The following is a 27,954-nucleotide window of genomic DNA, read 5'->3' on the forward strand; positions in this document are numbered from 1 at the left end:
CTCAACTTAAAAGTCTTACGAAGTAAAATGTGCTAAAGCAAACTATATATAGTATATATACTACAATAACTAATCCTTCACCAAGTAACATATCATCACCATAACAAGCATATTTTGATTACACTAAAATAGCTTTTAAGCAAAATCTCCAATGAGCAATAGTCTCATCCATAAAACTCAACTCTGAAGTCATCATTTCTGCCCCATTGTGTGTGGCAAGCAGAAAGATAGGCAACATTTATTGTTTGGTGAGCAGCATTTTGGTAGGCATAGGCCGTTCAGTGGTTGCTCAAAAACTAGTCATCAAATAAATGCAAGGCATATTTTATACAACAAATTGTGTAATTAATAAATACGACAATTTATAATTAATAATTGATAAACACTGAGCTGCGGTTCGAGCCAAAGTTGAGCAACAGCGCGACTACGCTGGGTCCATGCCAATGATGTAGAAAGTGTTTTTCCTTAACGAAAGCGAAAGTGACGGCAGATGCGCTGTAGATACGAAACGCCAGCAGCGCACCACCTGCACCACCCAGCCGCACACAAACCACTCAGCCACACACGCCAACGACACGCGCTGCATATCGAAATATGCGTGTTGCAACATGTAAATTATGAATCTCGTATATTGATTACGCTTTTTGGCCTGCCACGAAATTGGAATTGATATCAGTTTAATTCAGTGCATATATGTTTTTTATTTTTACTTAATTTTTTTTTTATATACATATATATTTTTATTTTTTGGTTGTCTGTTCACTCTTGTGGTGGAGCCAAAGTTTCACCACGCATTGGCCCTTGATTTGCAATTCCGAGCGCATTTTGGCAGCCGCTGAAGCCCCAACATTTGCCAATGAAATTGGAAAAGTTAATTTTTTGTATTTTTTTTTATTTTATTTTTTTTTGTATTTTTCGTTCATTTCGCATATCAAATTGTTGCGTAGAAACGGCCAAGCGATAGCAGTCAAGTCAAATATCAATGAAGTATTGGCCAGCACGAGAAGCCATATACTCTATAGCCGATGTTTACGCCCGGGATGTGATTGCAAAGGGCTAGCGGCAGTATGTGGAGTGCGGTGGCATCAGACATCAATATATATTTTTTATTAGACTCGCTCTTGATGATAGAGTTGACAATATTTGTCAATGCATATGCTTATCTCTGTCTGTCTTGCAGTCTATTTATATTTTATGCCTAAGAGCCTGTCGCGTCTATTGTGGTTATAAAAACCGCCAGACACTTTGAATCTTATATTTATATTTTCTTTGAGACTTTTCGGCATTACCATAAAATCGATAATATATATCTCGATATTTTTTCATAGGTCGTAGACTTTTGCAGTTGAGATCTTTAAATTCGTTTTGTATTTGAATGCATTTTTAAATTTGTTTTGAAAAATTTAATGTAAATATTCTTAATAAATATACTTAAGCATTTATGCCTTTTGATGTCATATTTCTGTACCAAGATATAGGAAAATCATAATTATTGATCGTGAAGTAAGGAATCTCTTCAAGAAAGCCTTTCTTATGGCGTGTGAGGCTTCTCGAGAGCAAGAAGAAGCATCTTTCAGTAGTACACTGATAAATGTAGATATAATATTATATAACTCTATATAAAGAACTGTATCCAATAATGATAATCGTAAATAGATAAATATTTGTAAGCGCATATAAGGCAACTATATTCATAGCAGCATCAGCTCGCAGTTTATTTAATTCTGATTATCTTAGGGTATCTTCCTGTCGAGCATATGCGCTCAGAGCAAGCTGAGCTATTGTTGTTGCTGTTGCTGCTGTTGCTGTCAGTGTTTGCTGTCAGTGTTGGCGTTGTCACTGCTGTTGTGGTTGCTGTGGCGTCTGTTGTTGGCGCTGGCGCCATTTTGCATAGTTGCACGCAGCCATTGTTGCTGCTGTCGCTGCCGTTGGTGCCGTTGCTGTCGTCGCTGTCGTTGCTGCTGTCTCTGGCGCTGCAACTTTCTCGATGGCCACGTGTGAGTGCTTAACTGTTCCATTGGCAGCTATTGATATTGAAAAATAAGCGGGGCGAAAGGCAAAAATAAAATACTCAAGAGAGACAAAAAAAACGAAATCAATTTTCATTTGTTTCACGAATGTGCCGAAAAAACGACAAAGAAAAACAAATAAACAAATTGAAAATGGGCTGCAAGGATGTGGCGCCTGTCGAGCTGAGTGCGTGGCACGTTGCGCTTAAGCTCAGCGCTGCAAATACTTTAAGGCCACAGCCGTTGCCTCGACTTGGCCCAGCTGGAGCTGGACTCATTTACAGCTAACATTCGGCCAACTCTTGTTTGCCTTTTGGTCTTTTCTCTTTTGCATTAGTGTCTGTGTGTGTGTGTGTGTGTGTGTGTGTTGGCCGTCAAAGGTTAAGTGCGTTAAGACCCCGGCTAATGCAAGCATTAGCAAGTAACTCGGAGTGCCCTAATTAAGAGCCTGTTACATTTGCTAATTACAGTTCACGTTGGCCCCACAAACTTTGGCGTCCAATACCTTCAATTAGCCAAATGACTTTTGCATAGTTTTTATTGCAATTTTATGCCCGCCCCTCCCCCTCTCAGCTGTCTGCAAAACATGTTCGGGATTTGCCTTTTTCCTTTTATGGATTTTATCTTACTTTCAGTTTCTTTTTTTTTTTCATTTCATTTCATTTTTGTTTTGTACATTTCATAAATAGTAAATAAATAAATAAATAAATAAAAACAATACGTTGCACTACTTAAAATAGAGCAAATTGTAAAAGACCTCGCATCGTGCCTTCGATTTTCGATTTCAGCGTCTCTTCTGTCCCGCATAGGCCATGTCCTGGGCGTCCTGGGGCTCCTGGGAGGAGCGAGCCCAGGCATGTGGGTCCCAGGCAGGCGAGGGATGCTCCAAGTGCTCAATATGCTCCACGGGCAGATCCACATGATGATCCAAATGGTGGTCCAGATGGTGGTCGATGTGATGGGGCACGATGTGCTCGATGTGGTGTGGCACAATGTGCTCGATGTGGTGCGGCACCACATGCTCCACCTGATGGGGATAGTGCACCACCTCGTAGTTAACGATCTTGGGCTTGGCGATCTTGAAGATGACCAGAGCACCGGACAGCACCAGCGAGAGCAGACCCAGAGTCATCGCCTTCCAGGTCTTCAGCGCGATCAGGCCCAGCACCAGCGGCATCAGCACCGTCGTCTTCAGCTTGAGGCCCAGCAGGAAGGGCAGCACCGCCTTGCGTATCATGCCACGTCCTGGGGGTGTGTATGCGTGTGAGTAAGCGAATTAAAGCTGCGGCTGGGATCAGACTTACCCTCATTGGCAGCGCCGAGTGGTATCAGACCGCCTTGGGTCAGGGGATTCTGCAGCAGATAGTCGGGCACCAGGGCGCGTGCCTCGGAGCTGCGGAAGTATTCGGGCGCCTGAATTCTGAGGGCGTGGCTGGCCAAATAGCTGTCGATGCTGTCGATCAGCTGCTGCTGCTGCTGCTGCTCGGTGTTGAGCGCACGACCAGTGGTGCTGCTGGCCTCGGGCTGCTGCTGCTGTGCGGTGCGCACCACCGACAGGCGGTCAGTTAGACGCACCTCATTCTGTTGCAGCGCCGCATTGAACCATTGCAGAGCCTTGGGGCGCACGCACGAGATGCTCAGATCCTTGAGGCAGCCATGGTACATGTCCAGGGCCAGCTGTGTGGCCGACGGCGTTGTCGGCTGCGTTTGGGTGGTGGCGCCCAGGGCGGTGGCGGCCAGCGCGGTCAAGGCGCCAATTAGCCAGACGTAACTCTGCATCCTTTCAGTGTATATTCAGTATATATCGATCCAAGCTGCGCACGCGTTGGCGACTCAATGGGTTATGCAAATGTGGCCCGGCCAGCGCTTGGTTTTTATACGTCGGTACTTTGTTAATTGAATTGCGTATGCGACATACGCGACGCTCTTTGCGGCCTCCGCTTCAGCGCTCAGCTTTATTGGCCATTGCGTTTTGTTGTCAAAGTCATGGAAAGCGCAAGTTGTAGCAAGTTTCACCTGTGGCCAGCCAAAGGGCCCAGGCCTCCCACACACTCACCAGCTGCGCTCTCTGATTCTATGGACTTTGGTGGGCCGCTTCTATTGGGTCGACGGCTGGGCCCTTTATGGTCATGCCTCTGGCTAACTGTTCGGCCTGTGTCTGAGCGTCCGACTGTCCGTCTATCTGGCTCTGGTTTAATCAGGCATAATACTCACCATATCATTCCGCACATAATTGAAAGTTATTTTATGGCTTCTGCGCTTCGACTTTGTCGTAAAATCAACTTCCCCAAGCCAATGTGCGTGCCTGGCAACTCAATTAGAATGCGATGCGATACGATATGGTGCGGTACGAAGCGGCTGTATCTGCATAGGCCAAAGGCCACCTGTAAAGCCCACCAAATGCACCTGAAGGCGTGGCTCGTGAAAAACAAATTGATTTCTATCCAAGGGCCGACTCTAACGAGCAGGGTATATAGAAGTCTCAACAGGCTTGGGCTTATTTATATATCAAAAAGAGAGCAATTATATAGGGATTTCACTTTTAAAAGAGTTTGACTGTTTAGATTTTTAATATTTATATATTTTCAAACAATTTATAGCCAAAAATGTGCATCTAATGTTTCTTTTATGATAATGCTTTTCCTGTAGCAGCTAGGCTAAAATCCTTTAACCAAAAGGCGATTGTTATATATTCATTACAAATTTTGTCTTTATTTTTTTTAGAATAAACCACAATTTTAAATATATATAGGTCTATAAATTGAGATGGTTTTCTCAAAATATTCAGCGTCTTGCTAACTTTTTGGGCGGTTCTAAATTTTATCCAGAGCAATAAAACCCGTGAAATGAGCCTTAAAGCAGGCGCCTGCCCAAAAACCGCAGCCCGAACCACAGGCAATTTTTGTTGGCTTCAACTTTTGATTAATGAATGAAATATTTAATACAAATAAAACTTTAAGTAGCTATATAAAAAGTCGCCAAAGCAGCCGGGCGTGTTAAAGCAGACGCTAAAGCTCATAATTTCCCTTCAAATTGCAGCCATCTAATATTTATAGTTCGTTCTGGCTTAAGTCTGCAGCTGTGCTTAAGTTGCCTGGGGCTGGCCTGATTATGCCAGGGTGCTAAGTAAACTGAAGTATATACCAGTAAAAACAATCAACCTCAAAAGCAAATTGAATTCCATTCAATTCCTGTTATTGCCCTAAGTATGTTTTGTTTAAATACGAGGGTAAGCGGGAGATGGGCCTTCAAATACATATAAATTGAAGGGAATAAGAATGAGATTTCCTCGAATTGAAGCGCCCACGCAGCGACACATTCAATGATGAGCAGCTCTTAAAACTTTGTTGCCAACACTTAATATTAAATTAACCCCTAAGAGCCTAGGGAAGTGTCTGCTCGCATTAATTAGTAATCGAGTAGATATATGTCATTGCAACTGGTGAGAGGGTATGTGTCGAGTCGTTGCTGCCCCATTCTTGGGTGCGCTGCTGCCTATTAACGATTTCTTTTGTTCGTTTGATTCTTCTATGCATTTGTTATGGGCCGCGTATAACGGAAATATAATCGCAGCGCCCAAAAATTAAGCCAAGCCTTTGTTGGGCTGGGGCTAATGAGGCAAGTGGGCGTATTGATATCAGCTGGAATGTATCCAAATACTTTTACTGCTGCCGCATATAATGAGCCATCTGTGTGGCAAATGGTGTTTCTATGTCAATGCAGTCAAATAGAAATGTTTTCTTCTGCCTTTGTTTCCGCTTTTAGTTTCCTTTTCGGTTCGAGAATTCTTTTGCGAAAGTAAAAGCGTTGACATTCGTGCGATAATTGCGCACTGAGATTCATACATACATACATATATACTTATATGTATGTTTATATTATTATATATTCAAAGAATTTTATTTGACATTTTGTTGAGATCAAAGCTAAGAAATTTCAATAGCTCGCCTAATAAATATTTTATGCTAATGAATTCCTTTTAATTTCGGCTGTTGCAACAATTGGCAGCACGCTGTTCTGGGCTGTCCTTGACGCACTGATTTATGCAAACGGAATTATTTCCATTGCGTATACGCAATGCCGACGCTGCGTATGAGTGATTTCACAGCATGACTAATTTTATGGCAGCAGATACGCCAAGGAATGTGCTGAAAGCAGAGCAAACCAAAGAAAACCAGCACCAGCACATTAGCCAAACTCAATTCACATGCGAAAAACACAAGAGAATGCTTTAGTGTGGGGTAAACGACGTGCAAATACCCTGTATGTGGTTTCGATTCAGTTAATTATGCTTATGGGGGCAGCAAGAGAGTTAAGCATGTGGATATTGGCCAATATAGAATCATTGGCATGCCTGCGCCAGACAGCCTTTTGGCCGTGTCATCAAATACTGAACGGCCTCAGCTCAGCGTAAAAAAGGTAGCTTGGACTACAAACGATGGTGTAAGTTATTCAGGAATTTAATTTGGCCAGAGCTATTCTCGGAATTTGCCTCGAGCCAAATATACAAAGAAATCAAGTTAGCCAATGCTGAGACTGTTATTTTTATTTCTTTTTTTTTTTTTTTTTTTTGCTGCCATCCTGAGCAGCTAATCTAAAGCCAAGTGATAAGAGAAAAAGATCTGCATGCTGCGTGGAAGATGGCTAATGTATGCTGAGCTCAAAATTTGATTAGTGTTTGTTTATTTGGCTCAAGCTAAATGTTGCTAATTTTTGTTTCTATATATAGAATGACTAATATGACAGTAGTTTGTGATGTGAGCCCTTAGAAATGCATGAGGCTAATACAGATTGACCTGAACGAACGGTTTATCATGCAATAGCTGATAGATGGATGATAGAGGTTATGTCCAGCTTAGTGTTTATCTTAATAACTTGAACTATTGTATACATAAAATATCTTAAAGTATGCTACATTATCTGTAGCTAGGCAAAGGCAGGGTATATTAGGCCTTTAACAACTTATTTAAAGCGGTTTCTACCCCTCCCGTTTCAAAGGGTTCGCTACGACGAGCTCTTATCATTGTAACATATTGGGTATAAATTCCTTGCTGACAAATAAATATACTCTTTATCAAACTGTTCTCAGGAAATTGGCTCAAGCGTTTCCATAGACACATGACAGGAGAGACCTGAGTGATATCTCTGATATGTGATATGAGCTGATGAGATATAGGATACGAAGTCAGCGGCAATCGTTAAATAGGACTAAGAATAGCCGCAGTGCAAGTCAACACCCGTTTTTTATTTGCATTCTTCAGTAAATTGTATTTATTTTTATATTAAACATTCTTTTTATCTATTTTCTTGGCAGTTTACCTTTGAGTAAAACAATAATGGCTTCTATTAAATTCCAGTAAATATTTTAATCAATACTCTAAGCATGTTCATGGCAACCAAAAAGCTCTCTCTATCTCTCTCTCTCTCTCTTTATCTCTTAGCCTTTGTTTTATTTTTAAAATAATAATTCACAAATTGATTTCAGAGCTATTTCGGCTAGTTCAAGCTTTTGCGAGCCAATCGAATTTGTAAGCTCCTATTAATTGTATATCGGCTTTTCGGGCTAACGGCATTAAGTTACAATAAAATACCAATAAGTAAATATTATAATTAGTTGCTTTCACTTATTTAAAGCAAATTTAAAATTTAATTTGCTGATTTCAAAAGGGATTCTATGTATGTGTGTATATGGCAGCAAAAATCCATTTGATTAATAGGCAAGCCAAGGTTTATTTGTCTGTTTGATTGTTTGCTTGATTTCCTCCATGTGCTGTGTGAAAAAAAAAAAAAGAATATACGTAATCATTGCCCCGTTTATTTTTGTTGAAACAACACGCCATGACAATTAAAATGCAGCCAGTTATACGGATTGTAATTGATTTTTCGCATCTTCGTATTTTAATTTGTTTTTGTTTTCCTTTGAACAAAATGTAAACAACAATAATTCTATGTACTACAGAGCTGGGGGCGGTTTCTCTTGTTTAAGGCTCGATTGTCTCTTAATTAATGCAAATCCTGATTTCATTTCAGTTGTTGTAAATGACACAACAGTTCTGCTCGCTGAATTGCAGCTGAACTGTTTCACAATAATAAAATATGTAAATTTGGTAAATATGTATGTAAAAATTGCAACAAAATCAGAATGAATATTAATTAATTGAGGACGGTCGACTTAAGTTAAACACATACACACACAGGCTTATGTAGACATTCAATAAATACATATGTAAATATAAATATAAATATAATAAATAAATAAATAGATTAACAATTAAAATTATGCTTAAATTGTTTAAGTTATTCGCGTATTCACAGTTCGATTTAACAAGGAAATGTTGACTCAAAATAATTGATTGCCGCTGCAAGTGGTGCCCAGTTGTGGCGGTGGTGCAGCTGCAGCCAAAGTGGATTCATCACTTCGCTGGCATATTGCACTGTGGATAGAGGCTGAGGCAATCCTTTTGGTCCTGGCCATCGCGGGCCGCTTGGATGAGTCGGTAGAAGCGACGCACTGCCTCATTCGCATGCGTCACGGGCTCCAGCTCGCTCGTCTCTCTGCGCCGCACAATGGAGCCAAAAATAATTGAAAGGAAAATGGAAAATTGCGTTAATTCAATTAATTTGATAGAGCAGCTGCCCGACTACATGGCAAAACAGTCCGGAACTTGGCTAATTAACTTTGCCGCATTGAAAGTAAACTTTCGCTGGCTATGCCAAAGAAATTTCACTTTCACTCATACCATGACCAGATCCCCGTACGTGTCCTCTATGAGTGTGTGGGTGTGGCTATCTAACTAAGCTACATCCCTTCGCCAACTTTCCCGGATACGCTGTGGGGCATTGTAGTTTTGGCTTGCCAGCTTTGCAACAATGCCAAACAACAGAGCAGGAGCTGCAGGAGCTAATGGGTTTCTCTTCGCCACTGAGTTTCGAATTCATATCCTGCCGAAAGGCAACTAAAAAGCTACTTAAAGTGCCTGAAGTACGAGCGTGATGTGAGACAAGCTCACGCACACAAATACACACACACACACTGCCCTAAGGGGGTGGTAGGAGGGGAGTGAGGGCGGCGGGGCCGAGTCCTGATGTGAATGTCAGTCAACGTTGGCAAAGGAATTCACTGTGAATTTCATTAAAAATAATTGTAAAGACTCTTGCATTTCAATGTCAGCGCAAATATAAATGCAAAATTTAATTCCTCATCAGCAGAAATTTGTCCAAGTGTATGCACCTGAGCGGGGAGAGTGAGAGGGAGACGGAATGCCAATACATTTTATTTATAGAGCCAATGTAATGTCTTGATCTAAGACGTCTTTTTATTTAATTAGCTGAAAGACTGCTAATTGTGCTATTTTATTAGTCAGCTGGAAGCCTTAAAGCATTCGGCTCTGCTCTGCTCCTGCTACTCCTGCTATCTCCTCTCAGAACCGGAGCTAGGCAATCGCTTGGGCGGCTCTCAAAGGCTATTGCCATTTTAAAACTTATTCTCGTTGTTTCTCGACGTTGGCAGCTATTTTAATTAATTTTCTAGCGGCCCGCATTGTCTTGGCCCCACCACCCCGTCCAACTTCACTCGCGGATAGGATTTGTTTTCGTCTGAAATTCTGTTTTTTGTTCCTCTCGTTATATGTATGTGGCTTGAATCCCCGAATGCGTCTGATAAGAATATTGAACGCACTTGGGGCATTTAATTAATGATGTGCCATTAACATAAATGTTCATAAATCATACAATGCGCATTCGGCCAGCGCCCACGCGACGCGCCTGGTGGCATGCCACATTGTCGCCGCTGGCACAGGCCAAATTTGAGATTTGCTGTTAAATGTCAACAAACTTATCAACAAAATTTTACGATCCAAATGCGCGCTCATTGTCTGTGCCATGTGCTGCGTGTAGACATTAATGTTGCTGCAAAACAAAGCCAACTAGAGAAGCCGCAAAAGCAACAAGAGCAGACCACCTAAGGCTGACTGATGTGCAGATACCCTGTACTGTTGATGTTGATGTCTGCAAAGTATCTGCGAGTTAGAGCTACAGCTAAGCTAGGATTAAATAGATACTATATTGCTGGCGCTACACGAATAATCTGAAATACTGATAGAAGCTAAAGATACTCTATAGAAATCCGATGTTACACATGTTAACATCGAATGGAATCAGCTTAGAAATTGATCGACTATACGAATATAAATATACTCTCTATGCATATTTCCATTTCAAATGGTTTACATTTCAGATGGTTCACAGATATTCCAGTTCACGCACAAATTCAAATACCCTGCACTATATATATTCCTCAGAGTTCTCAGCTTATGTAAATGGCGAAAGATGAATGCTTTGATAAACATTTAGACTGGCATGACTCGGCTGTTGATGGCATTATGAGACTTAATGAGAAGCTATCAAAACATAGCTTGGCGAACGAAAAGCTGAGTGTCATGCTGTTTACAGGGTATTTGAAAAGTATGAATACATTTATCTGGCCTGCGGCACGCATGAGCGCTTCTCAGTTTGCAGTTGACCGTCGTCAGTCAATTATGAAAATGCGTTGCGTGTGGGTGGGTGGGTGCTGTGGCTCGAGTGGGTGGGTGGCTCATGTTGACGCCGCAACGTGGGCTTTCCACATGGCTGCCCAAGTGCAGTGTGCAGCTTGCAGCGCGCTTAGCAGAAGAGGTGAGAAGACAGGGCAGAAGATGAAACGTGCTGTGACAAATGTTGCACGCAGCTATAGGAGCAGACGGGGCGGGGCGGGGCGGGGGATGCGAGCGCTTTCTTTGTTCACGCCCATTGATTGAAAAGTTTTTCGTCTAAAGTTTTCACCTCGGGCTAGAGAGAACACATTTGTAAAACTTGGCAAACTCATGAATGACATCTTGACTGGTCGACATTACAATTTGTGGCGCGCGACTCAAACTATTAGAGCACGAAATCTCATTTATAACACTTGACGCTTTAATAGAGCCGACAGCACTGCAGCCAGCGAAGCCAAGTTGAATGCCCAAACTGACATCTGCTCTAATTGAACCTCTGCGTATACGCACCGACTGAGCTCCGCGGATATGAAATTACTGTGCGGGCTGTAAGTGGCCGGGTCCTTGTACATGCTGCACACGACGCGCTCCTTGCACAGATCGCTCTTGATGCCCATTTGCTCGATGATTTTGTCGATCTTCAGCAGTATGGGACTGTAGAATGGATCGTAGTTCAGCGGGTACAGTGGCTGCAAAGTATAAATTGAAAGTTTTCAACTCGTTCGACTGCCGCGTGTGTCCACTATCAAACCTGTCCGTCCTGCACGAAAGGCTGATGCTCCAGAATCTGTTGCTGCTGCTGTATCAGTCGCTTCTCAGCCTGAATGCGTATGGCCTCCTTCAGCTGGGCAGCCAGTTCGGGCTGTAGACGAGACGAGAGGTAGAGTAATATGAGAGAGATGGTTTGGTAATACAAGAGATGTTGAAAATAAACCTATTTTATGTAGATAAAATACATTACAAATTGGAGAGGCGGCCTTTTTTATGTCTAAATTAAATTGCTTGGTCCGATACTTAGGAACGAACTAGAGAATCTTGAAAAAGTTTTATTGGTAATCAGCTTGTAATCTATGTATTTGTATGTATGTATATATGTATATTATATATTATATTATATGTATGTATTTTTTTGATACTATAAAGACAAAACTTATAATTCTTTTTACAAACACACAGCTAAAAAAAACTCCTAAGTAATATAAGCTGATATGCAGGAAAAAGTATAATTGTTGCTGGTAGATAGTAAATTCATCCTGCAACTACTTTTCATAGCTAAAAACTACTCTTAAGCTACTTAATTTAACATGCAGAGAAAATCTTGAAAACGTATTTTTAATGCTCAGCTTATCTATTTCATTTAAAAAACATTTTATAGCTCAGAAGGCCGCTTAAGTGATAGAAGCTGACATGCAGAGAGAACCTTGAATAAGCATAATTGTGCTCAGCTTATATATACAGATACTAAATTCATCCCACAGCTAAAATTTATAATTTGTTTATTAAAATTTAATTAAACTCATATTTATTTTAAGTCTTATTAGAGAGAAACTTGAGCAGTTCTGTTTGCAGACAAGCTCGTTGATTACTTTAAAAAGTTTCGTTAGCTTAAAAATACTTAAGAGTAATAAAAATACTCCTTCAGGGAGAAACTTGCAAAGCCTAAATGCATATTTTTCAGCCAATGTAAGTGCTCAAATGTAGTCAACTAATGCGTCAAGTTAAATACGAGCCATGTCTCTCAGCATTTAATGTCTTTTAGTCTACCGCTCAACTTATTTAAAGTTTCAGTCAGCTTAAGTACGGGGTGTATCGCCCTAGTACTAAATACACTGTAAGTTACATTTAATAACATGGCCGGGAGCGTAACTCAATTAGCGCGCCACGAACTGGACGGTCGGGTATTTGCAAAAGCGTTGGCATACTTTCCCAACGCACTGTCGCCAACAGCCGCTGCAACAGTTGGTTGCACTGTTGCCCCGTGGAGTCTTCTCTGTTGGCCTTTCGAAATGTGCACTCATTTCATTGGGCCGCAACGGCGCTGGATTTCGCAATTTGGCTCGATGCTGGGCCCAGCCAGAGTGCAATTTAATTATGGCCAAGTTAACTGGGCCCGGTGTGGCCCGCATGAATACACTTGAAAGTGAAAACTGCCGGTGACCCAGTGCAGCTAAGCTAAATATGTGCACAGCACTTGAGCGTCGCACGACAATGCAATTTGCCAAGAGACACTAAACAGGGTCAGCCCGAGCGCTAGAGCTTCAGAGACCTTTGCGAATGAGAAAAACTATCCACACCTTGGAGCCAAAGTGTGCAAAATTGTCAATAAACACTTGAAGCCCATGCGGCAGTCTAGACGTCGCACTTGTTCAGCAGTGAAACTGCAGCCGCTTGATTGATTATGTTGTCCCACAGCTGTACATCGCCCTCCCCCCTGCCCACCCTGCCGGCCCACTAATCAGACAACTCGACTACTGTGGAGTGTGAAAGGAAAGCCGTCTCTCAATCATCTTCAGCGCTGGCAAAGTAATTATGCATTTTAAGCCTGACGTAAATATATGTATGTATGCTCGACACCAGAGCCCAGGGTATTAACTATAAGAAATTAAGGGACTTGCGAACAAAAACTATAAATAGACTTTGTAAGTTGAGTACCGTATGAGCATATTATTAATTTGATACGATGTCAGTTTGAATAAGTATAATTCCTTTATCTTTTGAAATGTATAAAATACATGAATTTACGAATAGATAAAGAGGATATATATAAGCTAATCTATAAAGCATTATTGTGTAATTCTCTTTACTAAATTAGGTTGAGTATCGCTGCAATTATTTTTCTACATGATTTATTTTATGAATATGAATTCGAATTTTTTTGTTGCCGATGCTAATTTAAATATTATACAGACTTTTTGTCAAACATAATATTCAAATTATATATGTAAATATTTTGCATAAACTAAATATTTTCCAAGTACTGTATAATATTTTGCAATATATTCAATTTGTATTCCATTTATCCTACTCAGCTGTTAACAGCCCCACCCAAACGACACCGATGTCACCACGCCATTAGAAGCCAAGGCACCATCAACCGAAACAAATCTCCCCCATATCCTCGAGTACACACTCTATAAACACCAATGACACTACCAGCCACACCCCTCAACTCGTCACTAATCTCCTACTCAAAGTAGAAATCATGAACTCCTTAACGGGCAGAACACTTGCATGAGCACACTTTAAGGCATATAAGTCTTGCCAACGTTAATAACGTAGTCAAGTTTGTGCAATCTAAATTTGAATTCATGTCTGCTATATGCATAAGACTATCGAATAATATATACAAATATTTTGGTAAATACATACCTAATTAAATGCTTTTACTTTTATGATATATAGTATATATTTTAATAAGAAATATTATCTTTAAATACAAATTGCCAAGTGGAAGGCCTCAGTAAATTTAAGTTACTTTAAATTCTACATAACCTCTAACCTTCTAATGAATAAAATAAATTTACATATAAATACAGTTCAGTCTCGATAATTTCTACCCCGCTAAATAAAAAATCGTGTTGAATCGAAAAAAAATTATATCCCCTTGAAAAAATTCGTTATCGATAATTCTCGATAATTTAAACTGAACTGATCCGTTTATCATTTCGAATTATCGGGACTCGACTGTATAATATATCTCAAATTAATCTATATAAGACATACGTATTTCCCTATATATTACTACAAATATGCAGGTCAGTCATTTTCATTGTGTAGTACCAACAAATTCGTTATCGAAATACTATTCTACCTAATGTTTTCATATGTACCTATATTCATTATTAGAGCTCTTTTATTTAACTTTAATAAAATTGCTCACCTATGATCACAATTCACCTGAAGTTACACAAGAGAAAGCATTTGCTCATTAAATATTGCATTAAATTATGTGGATACCTATATTTGCCTTTTCTAGGGTATCTCTGGCACGACTAGCTAAACGTAAGCGCTATCTATTCCGTGCCATGTCGAATTGGCGTGTGGCATAGTTTATAGAACAATTTCCAACACACATATCTATCACAGTCAGCTTAGGATTTAATTAACTCGGCTGCCACATGCTGTGGCCAGGCTCTGCTCACCGAAAGTTGTTGTTGTTGTTGTTGTTGTTGTTGCTGTTGTTGTTGGTTGTTGTTGCGTGCTGGCTCGTATTGTGCGGCAATTTGAGCGGCGGCTGTTAGGCTCGGTCCATGTCCGTGTCCGTGTCCGTGTGCTGGGCCCGGTCCAGGTCCAGGTCCAACTCCTGCTCCAGCGCCTGGCGCCGCGACATAAACCGGATTGTGCTGTGCAAATGCCGGCCTTGAGCTGCAAACGGACGTCAAATATGGAAATGCGTATATAAATGCAAATTGTTTAACAATTTGTTATTGTTGTCATTGTTGTTTACATTGAAAGTAAATTTCAACAAATTTGTTTTTGCATGCGGCATGTATTAGTGTTAACAATCGTTGGACATTATAGTGTTTATACGGTTAAGCAGGCTGTGTGTGGGTGTGTGTGTGTGAGTGCGTGCGTGGGTGCGTGCGTGTGGGTGTGTGCGTTACTTGGGCAGTTTATACCTTTGTTTGTCCAGGTTGTGAAATTTGTTTAAACTGTGACTAGATGCTTGTGCTTTTTGTTGAAAACTCATTTGCTGTTGCTGTTGTTGTTGCTGGTTGTTCTGCCAACGTTGTTGCTGCTGCGGCGATGGCTGCTTTGTGTATGGCTGCGTGGTGCCCAGACCCCAGGACTGCAGCTCATTTGCATCGTTGGCCGTGTGCGGCTTAAAATAATTCGCATTATCCCCCACTTGTGCATCACGTTTCATAGCGCTTATATATCTGAGCGTAGTGAACAGTGTGTCAAATGTGATGAGAGGTGCGTGTGTAAGTGTGTGTGAGTGTGTGTGTGTGTTGAGTTATTATAGACAGACATTTAACAAAGTTAAGACACGCAAAGTACTTTTTTTAGATCCAACTTACTCAGAGCCTAGACCGGGTCCGCTGTTCTCCCAGGCGCCTTCGAAGTGCTCGTGCCCTGGCCCCGGGCCGTAGATCTCGTGGACAGGCGCGCCGTGCAGATACGCGGACGGGTGTCCCTTGGGCGGGTGCGTATAAATAATTTCGGGCACACTGTGATGCTCACCACTGTGCCAGGGCGGCACCACCTGCGACAGACAGAGGGAGAGAGAGAGGAGGGGAGTGAGTAAGAGAGAGGAGCATGAAATTAAAGTCAGGTCTTAAATTGTTGCAAAGCTCCCCTCATTACGTTACATTACATTTATTTTGGGCAAATTTATACGACATTTTCGACTTCTTTTTTTTTCTGGTATTTCATTTCGGTTCGCCTTTGTGTTTTGGTTACTATTTATAGCCTCGCCCTCGAACAGATGCGCATTATTTTGGTTCGACGAGTGCTCGAGTTTGATTTCGGTTCAGTTCAATGACTTTTAAATTGTCGTAAACAACGAATCTCCGCCCGGTTGCCGAGAAATGTGACCAAATAGCAGCCATCGCCAGACAGACCGAGCACGGCTCAATATCTTTTTCTATGAACTGAGTATTGTTGCTTTTCAATATCCTCGATACACAAGTGACTCGATAGCATGCCCTGACACGGCTAAGCGTTTATGAGTATGGCTATAATGTCCAACAATTCAGTTTTGTTGTCTACTAACACGAGTACGAGAAATTGTATGGAAATAATGTAATAATAATGAGCCGTATTCTGGTGAAGCAAAAGGAAGTCTCGACTCAATCTAGATATTTCAAGTTCAAGCACCACAAATGCTCTTCCATGGAATACCTTTTTGAGGATGTTTCACAAGACCTAATGAACCAAAACTCAGCTTCTACTTCTGGGAATACTAATATTTAATTCTTCAGCTAAACTCAAGCGTCTCGCACTTGGGCATTGAATTTCTTTCTTTGACACACAAGATCTTATCCAATCTAATATGTGTACATATATGCATGTGTATTTTAATGGAGTATAGTATATGCTGTCATTACTCAAATTGCTGTAAGTAGCATCTGGTGGCAGAGCGCTTGCCTCTTTCACCTGCTGGTTTACATATGCAGCTCGTTTTTGCCGCAATTTGTGTCAAATATTTCAATTTTTAGTTGCCTCACGTGTGGCTCCTTAAAGGACGAAACTTTCGCCAGCTCCAGACAAAAGAAAAAAAAGAGGAGAGACGACTAAGTAAACCAGAGAACAGAGAACAGAGAAGAAAAATGGTGACAATTTTTGGGCACATCACGAGCTGATGACAGGCGCCTCGAATTACGGCAGACAAACTTGGAGCGCAAACGTAAAGTTATATATGAGCTCTGTAATACATTGAGGAGGACATAATTTAATTTATGAGTACCAAGATTTGCGCCCTCTTGTGTGCTGTGCGCTGGCTTAAAGCTGCCACAGCAAAGCTTAAAGAAATCGTTTACCTAGTTTAATTTACTCGGCACAGGTAAAACGAAGTTGTGGTTGAAATTTAAGCTTTGATCAGATTTTTGAGAACTCTAAGCACAAATGCGGCAAGCTAGTTTATTCAAATTTGTCTTGAGCTGCCAAAAAATAGTTGAAGAAGTAAATAGTCCTAATATATCATGGGAAAATCTACAGAGAAAACTCAACTTTAATTAACTAAGCCAAGGCTAAGCCATGTGTTAGATTAGCAGAGTGAAAACAAAATGCTTAAGTGCCTTAGCTGAGAATCGAGGTAAAGTCGCATTTTCATTTAATAAATTCGAAAATTTTCTGCTCAAGCTGCATGCCAATCAGAATTCGACAGAGTCTGCAATGCTGGGGACCAGTTTGAGCCATTAAAACAGAATTCGCAGACTGTCGAAGTTGGATGTTCAGCCAAAAGTTATGACTCGTTTTGGCTCATCAAAACGCGAAGGCGGCGATGTTTAACTGCGCACAAATGGGCAGTTCATAAAGGCGAAAGCAATTGCTGGATTCAAATTGAACCCAGACGGGTTCAAAAAACGCAGCAGAGCCATGTTTATCCTAAAGACGCATGGGAAATGTGTGCCAATGGCTCATCCAATTATCTAGGCTTATTCTCATATATTTGCATGTGTGTTTGTGTGTGTGTGTGTGTGGTGTGTGTATGGGGTGTCGATGTGTACAAATGTCTGCCAGTGAGTGGAACTCTAATCCTTGCCAGTGACAAACATTCATTTGAGCTGTGAATGAAAAACAGGATTTCATTTGATGAAATGTCAAGCAGTTATCTCTATGGCATTAGCGATGTATGAGCGTGTGTGTCTGTGTGTGTGGGCGTGTATGTCTGAGTGTGGCACATCTTTAAGTTAAAAGCAGCACGTGCTTGAGTTTTCTTGACGTTTTTGCTAGCCCAAATTCAATTAGATAAATTTCAGCAGCCATGCATTAGACATTGAAGTACGTCATGTATTTGTTTAATTGCCTTTGAAGAGCGATTCGTGAGCGTTTTCTTATTAATAAAATCAACAAGAATAATGAAAAAAAAATGTGGGCGTGTTAAGCATAATAAATAAGCTAAATAATATAGAAATCCGAAAGAGAAATTGTTATTTTCTTTTGAGACTTCAATGAAATTCCACACAAAGCCGAAGACAAAAGAGGTAGACAACAAATTTGGGAATAATAAGAAATTAAAAAGACAGAGAGAGAGAGAGAGAGAGAGAGAGCGAGATTAACTTACTTCTCTTTCGTGTACTTACCGTATGATGATGATTGATCAGATGATGATGATGATGGTATTTGGTGCCATGATAGGACTGTTGATAATACGAGCAGAGCTTGAAGAGATGCGACAGCGCTGGGAAGAGGAAGAGCAGGAACTTGAGCAACAGCTTCTTGGCGGCCCCCACGCCAATCACAATGGGCAGCAGCCAGAACAACTTGATCTTTATGATCTTGATGATCAGCACCAAGGCAATGAACGACAGCAGCAGTTTGTTGCGCAGAAATTTGTCTACGGAAACGAAAGTTGCACTTGATTAATAAATTTGTATTTCATTTTTGTTCGTTTTTCGTTTTTTGATTTCCTCAACTGAATGCACACTTTCTGCAGCGGTCCAGTTTGGCCAGTTTTGAGCTGCAGTTGTGTTACTTACTGATCTTCTTCTTGATCATGGCACCAGCCAGTCGGGCCTTGACCAGCTGCTTGGGTATTAGCTCCAGCTTGGCAATGATTCCGTTGCCTTCTATGGAGCGCGGCGAGATGCGAAATGTGGCTCCATTGAAAACGATCTCGGGCAGATCTAGCTCCATATCGTGTGTCATTGCGAATTTGATTGTTTTGCCATAGAGTGCATTGGAGACTTCCTCGATGGGGGTTTCCGGACTGGCTGCAGGAAACCAAGAAATATGAAAGATGAAAGTGTGTTGAGTGAAAATCGAAACGGACTACAGTTAACTGACAGTTCTATGCTAATGAAAGTTGAAATGGAAGTCGAAACTAAACTGGTATACGAAATACCGGAGCTTGCATAACACTTAATGCACGTTTATTGATATTGCATTAGTTAAAGAAATCAGAAATCAGAAAACTGAATGCCGAACACCGAATACCGAAAACAACGAAATCAGCTGCTGCGAGCCGTGAATCACATTGAATGCGACTCGCATTTCTTGCCACTCAGACTCAAAATACGTAAAAATCAAATCAAAATGCGCCAAGTGAAAGTTGTGAGTGTGAACGTGCCAAGAAAAATGGTAAACAAAACTCAGCCAAAGAATCGAATGCCGTGCGAGATGTGAAAACGTTTCACAAACACCACAAAAAAGCCAATGAAGAAAAGAAAGAGAGAGAGAGAGAGAGAGAAAAATACCCAACTCAATGAAAGCGAAATGAGCCAAGGGCTCTTACGCAATAGACTCGTAGATGCTCTAATGTTAGAGCATTCAATTAATTAGGAATTGCCAGCAATGAGCTAAGCATCCAATTGTCAGTATTACAAGAGCTGTTGAATTAAGATGGAACATATGTCTATTGCAATATTTTTGAATCAGGTAGCCATGGAAACTGTAGACTCGTAGGCTTGATTCCTATGATATTGAGTGATTGATAGACATGTAATAATTGGCACGTGTAGCAAATTGTTTTCTGATACAATACGATAAAGTTTCGTTATTTGTGGGTATGAGTACTTCAATCCTGAGACAATCCAGGTTTAATTGATCAGACTTTAAGTTTAATGAAAGTTTTTAAAATAAATTTTTAGTTGAAAATATAGTGTGAATGATTTCAGCAGTCTGAGAATTGGTTTGGTTTAGTAAAGTAAGAGATTAGTATGAATATATATTATTCAGGAGTAGCTTTCTTTCATTTCCCATTAGATATCATATTTTTCAGGTGTGGCTTCACTTCATTTCTCATTTGCTTACTGTAGAAGCAATGCATATTAAAATTTCGTACGCCTGTCTCATATGTGTCATGTGTGTCATCAACATTATAGAGGCTAGCTGGTCCCAGTTTCTCTCAAGTTTCAGCTTCTACAGTTTACACACATGGCAACAAAGTTGACTAAAAGCCAATAAACTCTTTTTACGGTGCAAACAAGCATCTGTGTGTGTGTATATGTATGTGCATTTGTTAGCATTTGCGCTTAGTGCAAAATTAACTAAACTCTTACCGGAACGCGCCTCGTTGGTGGTCTCCTCCTTCTCCTGCTCCGCATCGTACTGCACCTGGTTCCTGTAGAACTTCAGGCGCTGCGTTATATTTACATCCTGCGTGTCCAGGGCGCTATTCAAATAGCTGTACACGTTCTTCTGGAAGCAGGACATATCCGGCTTCAGGTAGCATTCGCGTATGAGTCCATCCCAGAGCTCATTTCCGCTGGAAAACCTGCGCGCGATGCGCAGCAGCAGCGAATCGTTGCCAGCTGATGGCTTCCTGGTGGTTGGCGCTCGAGTGGCGTTCGCAATGGGCCGCCAATCCTCAGTGGTGAGGGCACTTGGAGTGAATGTGGATGCTGCCGCAGTTGGTGCAGGTGGAGATTCTGGCGGTGTTCCCGTTGCTGTTGTTGTTGCTGTCTCTGTGGTGGCATCAGGCGTCAAAGGTGTCGTGGACAGTCCGCTTTCATTCGCCGTCGCGACGCTGAGGCAGAGGAGCGCGGAGGAGAGCAGCAAGAGCCAATGCAGCCAGTTGCTGCACTTATTGGCCATGTTTGAGTGATTTCTAATGCGATGCTTTGATGTTGATTTTGTTGTTGAGGATGTGCACGGGCTCTCACCCGTTGGCCAATTACGGTGTCTGCTGCTAAGTGCAGTCTCTTGCATTTTCAATTTCAGGCAATTTACACCTGGAGCCACAGCAGTCGGCGCTGTCTGGGTCTATTTATCTAGACCCGATTGAGCTGCGGAACACTAACTGGGCCAAGGGGCAGCTCACTTACAGCCAAACAATCGGCAATTGTTGTCGCTTTTGTTGCCTCGCACAAAAACCGATTAGCACGCAAACACAGTTTCAGCAATTGATGTTGTTTTTTTTTTTTTTTTCTTTTTGTAAAATATATTATTGATTTTCACAAATTCTTTTGGCAGTGCGTAGCGCGCGCAGCTTGGCTTTCTTTTTTGTTTTACTATTTTACTCTTCGTTGATATTTTGGTCGCGTTGTTTGCAATTTCGCTGCAGCATTTAGCACATTTTCTATTTGAATACACAGACAGACAAACAGACAGAAATTCGAAATGCCAACGGATAGCTCAACAATGTTGCCAACTTGTTGTTAGCTGCAATTACTTCATCTGTGCGCGAGACACGCCCACGGAGTAACGGTTGCTTCTTCAATTTATATCAACGGCGTGCGCATGCTTACGCGTCTGACCGACAACTGACTCGGTCGTTCTCAATGCCAGTCAAGATCATGGCGAGGCCAAGCTGCCGGCTAGCTGTCTCTCTATGCTTCGCGCGCGCAATCGCTCTCTCTTTCACTCTCTCAGCTTTCGTTCAGTTGGCGCGCTTCGTTCAGTTTGCGCATTGCACTGACTGCGTCGGCTGGGTAGTTTCTGCTGCTGCTGCCTCTTCGCTCGCGCACGCGGAATTATCCAGTTGAAATTCTTCTGCAGCGCTAACTGTAGTCGCTGCTCTTTGTTGTCGATAACTTTGCTGTTGTTGTTGCTGTTGGCTGAAAGTTGTTTGTGTTTTGTTTACGTTTTCCAGTTAGTTGTGATTGTTTTAAGAGCAGTTTGTCTGCTTATTATCTCTTGCTGGCTGCGCTTTTCACGGCTATTTCAGATTCGCCTGGAACGAGTTTTTCTCCTGCAAAGGCAAAACAGTTTTGTAAGCGGTTTGACTTTTCGTATACGATATGCATCGGTTTCAATTATAGGCCACTATGTCAGGGTTGTTTCATATGAATTTACATAGCTAACGGAAATTGTGATGGAATTCTGTGCTATAATCAAATATGGTAAACAAAACAAATGGAATTTTAATTTTGTTTTTATTTATAAAAAGTCACTTAAGTAGACTTCATTTAAATAAGAAATAAATAAAGATTCTAGTTCGCTGTTAAGTTTATTTGTTTTAAAGAATTTTTATGGCGAAAACCGTTAATATTTGAAAAATTAATTAACCTGTGTTAGGTATAGAATGGCAAATGTCAAAAATGCATATGCATTCAATTTTATCTCGAATAATATTATATAATATGATATACCTTTTATGAATTCTACGACGCATTATCCTCTTCTTCAAATCATGGGGTATACTTAATATATGTACAAATACTTGATATGTGAATACCAAAACACTCAAATGTAATTGAACTTTAAGAAGTGACAAGAGTAATTGAACCTTTGCCGAGTGCACAGATGCCACGCCCTTCTTCATTTAGTATTGATGTAGCCAACGCCTAATGTCATACGGTAATCTACCGAATGTGGCCTAATTACGCACCAGCTAATGTCCTCTGCGTACCCAGTCGTGAGCACACACGAGCGCAGACAATCACAGATTTACATACATACATACGTAAGCTGAGCTGGCTTGATGTAACAGACTGGGCCATTTATAGCGTCTAGTATAAGAAAATCAATTAGATTAAATTACGAACACAGCTGCAGCTGCTGGGGCTTATTATGAGCAATGCGAATTATGAATGTGTTTTTTAATGAGCTCGCTTGTTGTGTGGCTGCGGCAGCGGCTGAGACTGCGACTGCGGCTGAGACTGCGACTGCAACTGCGGGTCGTATGAGCAATGCGCGTTATCAGCGTCATATGCTTTAAGCAGCAGCTGTGATTGCGTTTATGTCTTTTCATATTAAATACACATATTCTTTACAAGCGACCGTGTTGCCTTATGCAATCAAATGCGAAATGGCCATAAAGCATTTCAAACAAAACTGTCATCAAAATAATGGGCAGCAAAACAAGTTTTGGCAACGAACAGAACTCAAGTTGGGTGTTACGTATAATAGGGTCTGTTGCATGATTTGTAGTTTCCAGTAGTTCGTTTTGGGCTAGCGGCTAACGGTCGGCGGGTCTTAGTCGAGAGCGGTCACAGTTCAGAGTTCAAAAGATAACTAGAACATTGCGTGAGTTTTCGCTCTTAGCAATTAAAGCGTACACAAAAATTTCTGTGCTCGGTTATATAACAGCCGACATGTTAGTTCAGCTGGACTATTAATTGATGTTGGCTCTTATGCTTTCACTGGATGAATCTGATTACTCTGGCATAATGATTTCATTAAATCTTTCTTAATGACACTTGGCTGGAAAAGTGGCCGAAATGCTGTGTGGCATATTTATAATTCGGTAACAAGTTTTCGCTGTCACAGACAACATTTTCAGTGAGAGATTTTATTGCATTTTTATGCGACAATTTTGTATTAAGGTTTTTTTTTTCTTTTTTTTTTCTTTTGTCGAGCAGACGACGGTACAACACAAATGTGAAGTGGATGTGGGCATCTGGTTAGCAAATACCCCGTTTTCAGCATAGACTGGCTGTTACGTATTGCGAATAACAAATCTCTTTCATTATTAGGCAACAAGTGAGCTCTACTCTGCGGCCAATGTTGTGCTAGACGTGGTCGTATAATTTTTAAATTACAAAATTCTCTCGATAATTCTTTACAATAAGAGACCTAAAGCAAGAATGTATTTAAAAGGGGGAAAAAAAGGGAACTGTAGAGGACCAGGCAGAGAATGGCGAAAAGGGAGATAGAGATAAAAATATAGAGAATGAGAATAATATTTAAAGAGAGAGAGAGATGTAGAGACAGAGATATTAATATGTGCAAAAAGTATGGTAGAGACTAACAGAGAGAGATAGAAAGTGGATAAGAAGAGATGGAAATTTATGTGTGGGAGAGAATTGTAGAGAGACAGGGAGGGAATATATGTAAATATTGGGGAAAACAGCAGCAAAAATAAAGAGAAAGAGTATGTGAGAAATTACCATGCCTTTATAAAAATTCAAATACAAAAGGACAAATAGAAAGGAAGTGTGAGAGGAGCAGAGAGTTCGAATAGCTGCCTAATCGATTACCTGATTAACATAGTTAATGAGTGATTGTCTGACTGACTAATCAACTGATTGAGTCACAATCTGATTGTCCTCGATGACTGTAACATTAATTTAATCAAATCAAGTGTGCATTCCGTCTCCAACAAGTATTTTTCATATACATGTAAATTCCAGCCCACTTCACCAATCTCCTCCAGGGTATACCAGCAAGAGAAGCAGTGAAAGAATTTGCATGCCGGTGCCATGTCGAGGCTGACTTGACTAGTTTTATTGCTTTCTGTTACATAAATACTCTCGTAAATTATAAAATTCATTTCAAATTATGTTTCGCATAATCTTGTAATCGTGTTGAATCAAAACTGTGCATTAAGTATTGGCTTAAACACTTGCCAACTTTCAGTTTTAGCGCTTGTATCTAATAGATACTTAATTTCACTTTGTGCGTGTATCTTTCGGTCGGCTTTCAGTCCGTATCTCTCTTTGTCTGTCTGGCTGTCTTTCTATTTATCTTTTGCTTGAGTTTTGTTTTTGTTTTTGTGGCAATTTGTAAACCGATCGCGTCTAGCGTGCAAATATTTTTATAAACTGTAACTTAGTCATTTTTTTGTTTTGTTTCTTAGTTAAGAGAAATCTAGCTGGGCCAAAGCAAATTCACTTTCGTTGCGGTTAACCAACTCGACTTACTAATGGCTTATTAAGCCACAAATAGATTGGCTTAATTTTTACGAGCGCGTTTTTATGTGCAGGCGAGTGCAACGCATTTAATGCTATTCCCCAACTTAATTTGATTGTGTTTTTTCGTTTGTTTGTTTTTTATTTCATATATATACACATTTTTTTTTTTTGTGACAAGTGAAGCTGAACGGCCAAAACGTGTTGATAAACCGACCATAAAAACCATCAGGCGACACAATTCGCACATTCCCAATGTTAATCGAATGCGGTAAATCGTTTCTTGGCATTCTTGGCCTATACAGAGAGAAGGCTAGAGAGAGAGAGGGAGGGAATATTTTATTAGCTACGCACAATGTACACATACATATATCCCTACTTTTTTAATATAGTCAGTAGGGAAATTGAATTTTTTATGAAATATTTTTAATATCAATTTCTCTTTATTGGAACTGAGCGCATGCTCATCAAATAACCGTAGGCAAATTAGGAATCGTAATTCCCTGGCAAATATAATGCTCTGCTCGCCGAAAATAGACGTTAACTAACCTAATATAATTATGATAATTTATTTTCATGTAATTTAATATTAATGTTCATCATACTTTGCAAAAAATAAACATCTGTAAAAATTTTAAATATTGAAAAAAAAAAAAGAAAATTAAAAATATAAATAAAATAAATTTAAAAAAAAAAACTATTTTTTTTTTTTTTTATTTAAAAAATATTAACTAGGACATTAAAATCAAAGAACGCTGTTCATTCGCCGAGTCTTTACTGTAAAACGCATTAAAAATGCGCCAACCTAAATAATTCTAGCTTGTTTTTAAAGATTTTTATCGTTTGTCTCAAACGAACTTAGCTCGATAGCTGGTATATATTATGCAAATAAATTTTCCGTTAATTTGCAATAGGCAAGCGAAGACAAGACGTCTTCTGATTGGCGAATATAAAATATGCCTGATGCATAATATATTTGCTATATTTTCATATAACAACATTATTATAAAGCGGAATTATATCAAAGCAGAGAGTAACGGAATTTTCTGAGGGTTCTGGGTACAAAAAAATCTAAGAGTGAAAAGTAGGCTCGGCCAGTTCGACTATATGTGAGTAGAGTGGAGAGTCTACATTTATATTTCCTCTCCATTAGACAGTTATCTTATATATATGAGTATATATAAGTAGAGTGGAGTGTATATTTTTATATTTCCTCTCCATCAAACAGTTTAAGCGACTTTCTGCATCTGGGAAATGGTTTATTAAGGGAAGTACATATGTATATAACCTGATTTTATTGCCTGCTCTTTTAGGTCGATCAGCACATTTCAGTGTAGTTGACATTGATTTAAATCAATACTTAACCTTAATAGTTTATCTGGTATGTCTTAAGATCTTTCATATAATGTTTCTCTGTATGATAAACTTATGCTAAAGATGTCATGGAGCACATGGAATACTTCCCTGCTAGGCAGAGGGAAGTAGGCCTTAAGTTGCCTTGACGGTTTATAGTTCCTCTATACACTCATCTTATATACAGACGTCTCATATACATACATATATATATATACACATATACATATATACACTCTATATACATACATATCTAGCATTAGAATTAACTGTTATTCGTAACTAACATTTGGCATGACAAGTGAAATGTTTCTCTTTCACATTTGTCGCCATTGTGCTAAGGCCTGGCATTTAATGGCGAGATCTATGCAAATAGTTAATAGTGTTTAACAACAAAATACTGAATGGCACGCCAGCTGTTTATGGCCGGGCTAATTGCTAGAATAATGCGCACGCTTGGCTATAAAGTTATTGTTATTGTTATTATTGTTGTTGTTGTTGCTGTTGTTGTTGTTGTTGTTAGGTATTAGAGCATTACGGCGATGCTCATCTAGCATGCGCTAATAACTCAAGCGAGCGTAGAAGAAGAAAACCAAAAAAATATTCTAGCTGCCAGAACTTTGATTAAGTCTCTCTGTGTAGTCACATGCGGCATGTTGCATGCCACATGCCACAGGCCACATGCCGCATGCTCTTTTACTGGCAACACACAAAAATTTCACTTTTACATGCGCAACGCTCGTAATTCGCGCAGGAGAAATGCAGCGCCAAAACGCAAAAAAAATAAAATAAAAGACATAAAGCTGGAGAACAGGTTTTATGGCTGCAGAGGCTGGGGCTGGGGCTGAGGGTGGGACTGAGGCTGAGGCTGTGGCTGGTGTTGCTTTTTGTGTGCTGATTGCCAGGCGGAAAAGGCCACGTTTATGGGAGGCTACCGGACATCAGCCTTGGCCCCGGGAGGCAGCTGTGCTTTTTTTTTTTTTTTTTTTTTGGCTAGTCATGCAGCTTGCTGCAATTCGAAACTGGGTCAAATATTTGCATATACGGCCAATAGCTGGCAGGTTTTTACTTACGGCTGGCGGCAGCAATTGCATTCATTTATTTCAATTAAACTCACACAAATACGCACGCACACACATACATATATACACCTGTATACACACGCACTTTGATCAATTAACGCATATTCTGCTCTTGCGTGACATCTAATTAGCATCTATTGTTGTTGTCACTACTTTCGCTTGTTTGTACAGCAAACAGAAACAAATTTCACGAATTTCATATTAAGAATTAATCTTGTCAAATTACTTGCGCCGACGCGACGTCTTTCACTTTTACAGTTGTTGTCGGCTCTTTGGGTTTGGCTTTATTATTTTCGTTTTGTTTTAACTCGTGTTTGCTGCTATTGTTTCACCTGCACCACGCGTCGAGGCGTTGTTTGTCGATAAGCTGTTGAGCACCAACTGAAGTGAGAGGCCAGCCGCATCGAACCAAGCTCCAACTGCAGAGATGTGGCCAACATTGGGTGCCAGCGAAATGGGCTTAGACACAAAACCCATAATGAGAGAGAGCGTGCCCATTTTCGGAAAGCCTAAAAGTATGCTGCAGTTGTTGCCAATTGATTCAAAAAATGGGCGATTAGAAAAATTTTCATTAGAGGCTGTCTTAAACCACATTAAAATTATATTGTGTAGCTGTAGAGCTCCAAGCTTCTTATAGGGTAGGCTCTCATGGAGGATGTTCTAGATAGTACGACAATTGTAGCAGTAAATTGAATAAGAAAGAGACAATGTCTAAAATGAATGTATATGGGTCACTCACTTCAAACTTAGCTCTATATTTCAAGTGAAGGAAAAAAATTCAACAAATCTAACTAAAAATAAA

General features: G+C 40.3%; 2 protein-coding genes and 1 long non-coding RNA gene across 5 annotated transcripts in view; all 3 read right to left on the reverse strand.

Annotated features, from left to right (window-relative positions):
* The window catches only part of LOC149092082 (uncharacterized), a 193,544-nt gene that overhangs the window by 162,898 nt on the left and 2,692 nt on the right, over nucleotides 1–27,954 (reverse strand). The window lies entirely within an intron of this gene.
* Osi18 (DUF1676 domain-containing protein Osi18) lies at nucleotides 2,606–3,892 on the reverse strand. Its single transcript, XM_018111850.3, has 2 exons — nucleotides 3,314–3,892; nucleotides 2,606–3,254 (listed from the first exon to the last, which is right to left on the reverse strand). Exons 1-2 carry the CDS (start codon nucleotides 3,786–3,788, stop codon nucleotides 2,794–2,796), a joined length of 936 nt encoding a protein of 311 aa, XP_017967339.1. The 5' UTR covers nucleotides 3,789–3,892; the 3' UTR covers nucleotides 2,606–2,793.
* Nucleotides 7,885–27,532, reverse strand: Osi17 (DUF1676 domain-containing protein Osi17). 3 transcript variants are annotated; one of them, XM_089262205.1, is made up of 10 exons: nucleotides 27,190–27,532; nucleotides 20,206–21,836; nucleotides 18,685–18,918; nucleotides 18,289–18,542; nucleotides 15,562–15,746; nucleotides 15,160–15,420; nucleotides 14,683–14,905; nucleotides 11,292–11,402; nucleotides 11,051–11,229; nucleotides 7,885–8,564 (listed from the first exon to the last, which is right to left on the reverse strand). In XM_089262205.1, exons 2-10 carry the CDS (start codon nucleotides 20,852–20,854, stop codon nucleotides 8,423–8,425), a joined length of 2,238 nt encoding a protein of 745 aa, XP_089118331.1. In that variant the 5' UTR covers nucleotides 20,855–21,836; nucleotides 27,190–27,532; the 3' UTR covers nucleotides 7,885–8,422. The 3 variants fall into 3 exon arrangements, with proteins under 3 accessions (XP_089118331.1, XP_017967327.2, XP_030239417.1); XM_018111838.3 differs by having other exon boundaries at nucleotides 27,144–27,532; XM_030383557.2 differs by lacking the exon at nucleotides 15,160–15,420 and having other exon boundaries at nucleotides 27,144–27,532.

The sequence above is a fragment of the Drosophila navojoa genome, chromosome 2 (assembly GCF_054131105.1).
Source record: "Drosophila navojoa isolate 15081-1374.11 chromosome 2, UAZ_NAV_1.0, whole genome shotgun sequence".
Taxonomy (NCBI): domain Eukaryota; kingdom Metazoa; phylum Arthropoda; class Insecta; order Diptera; family Drosophilidae; genus Drosophila; species Drosophila navojoa.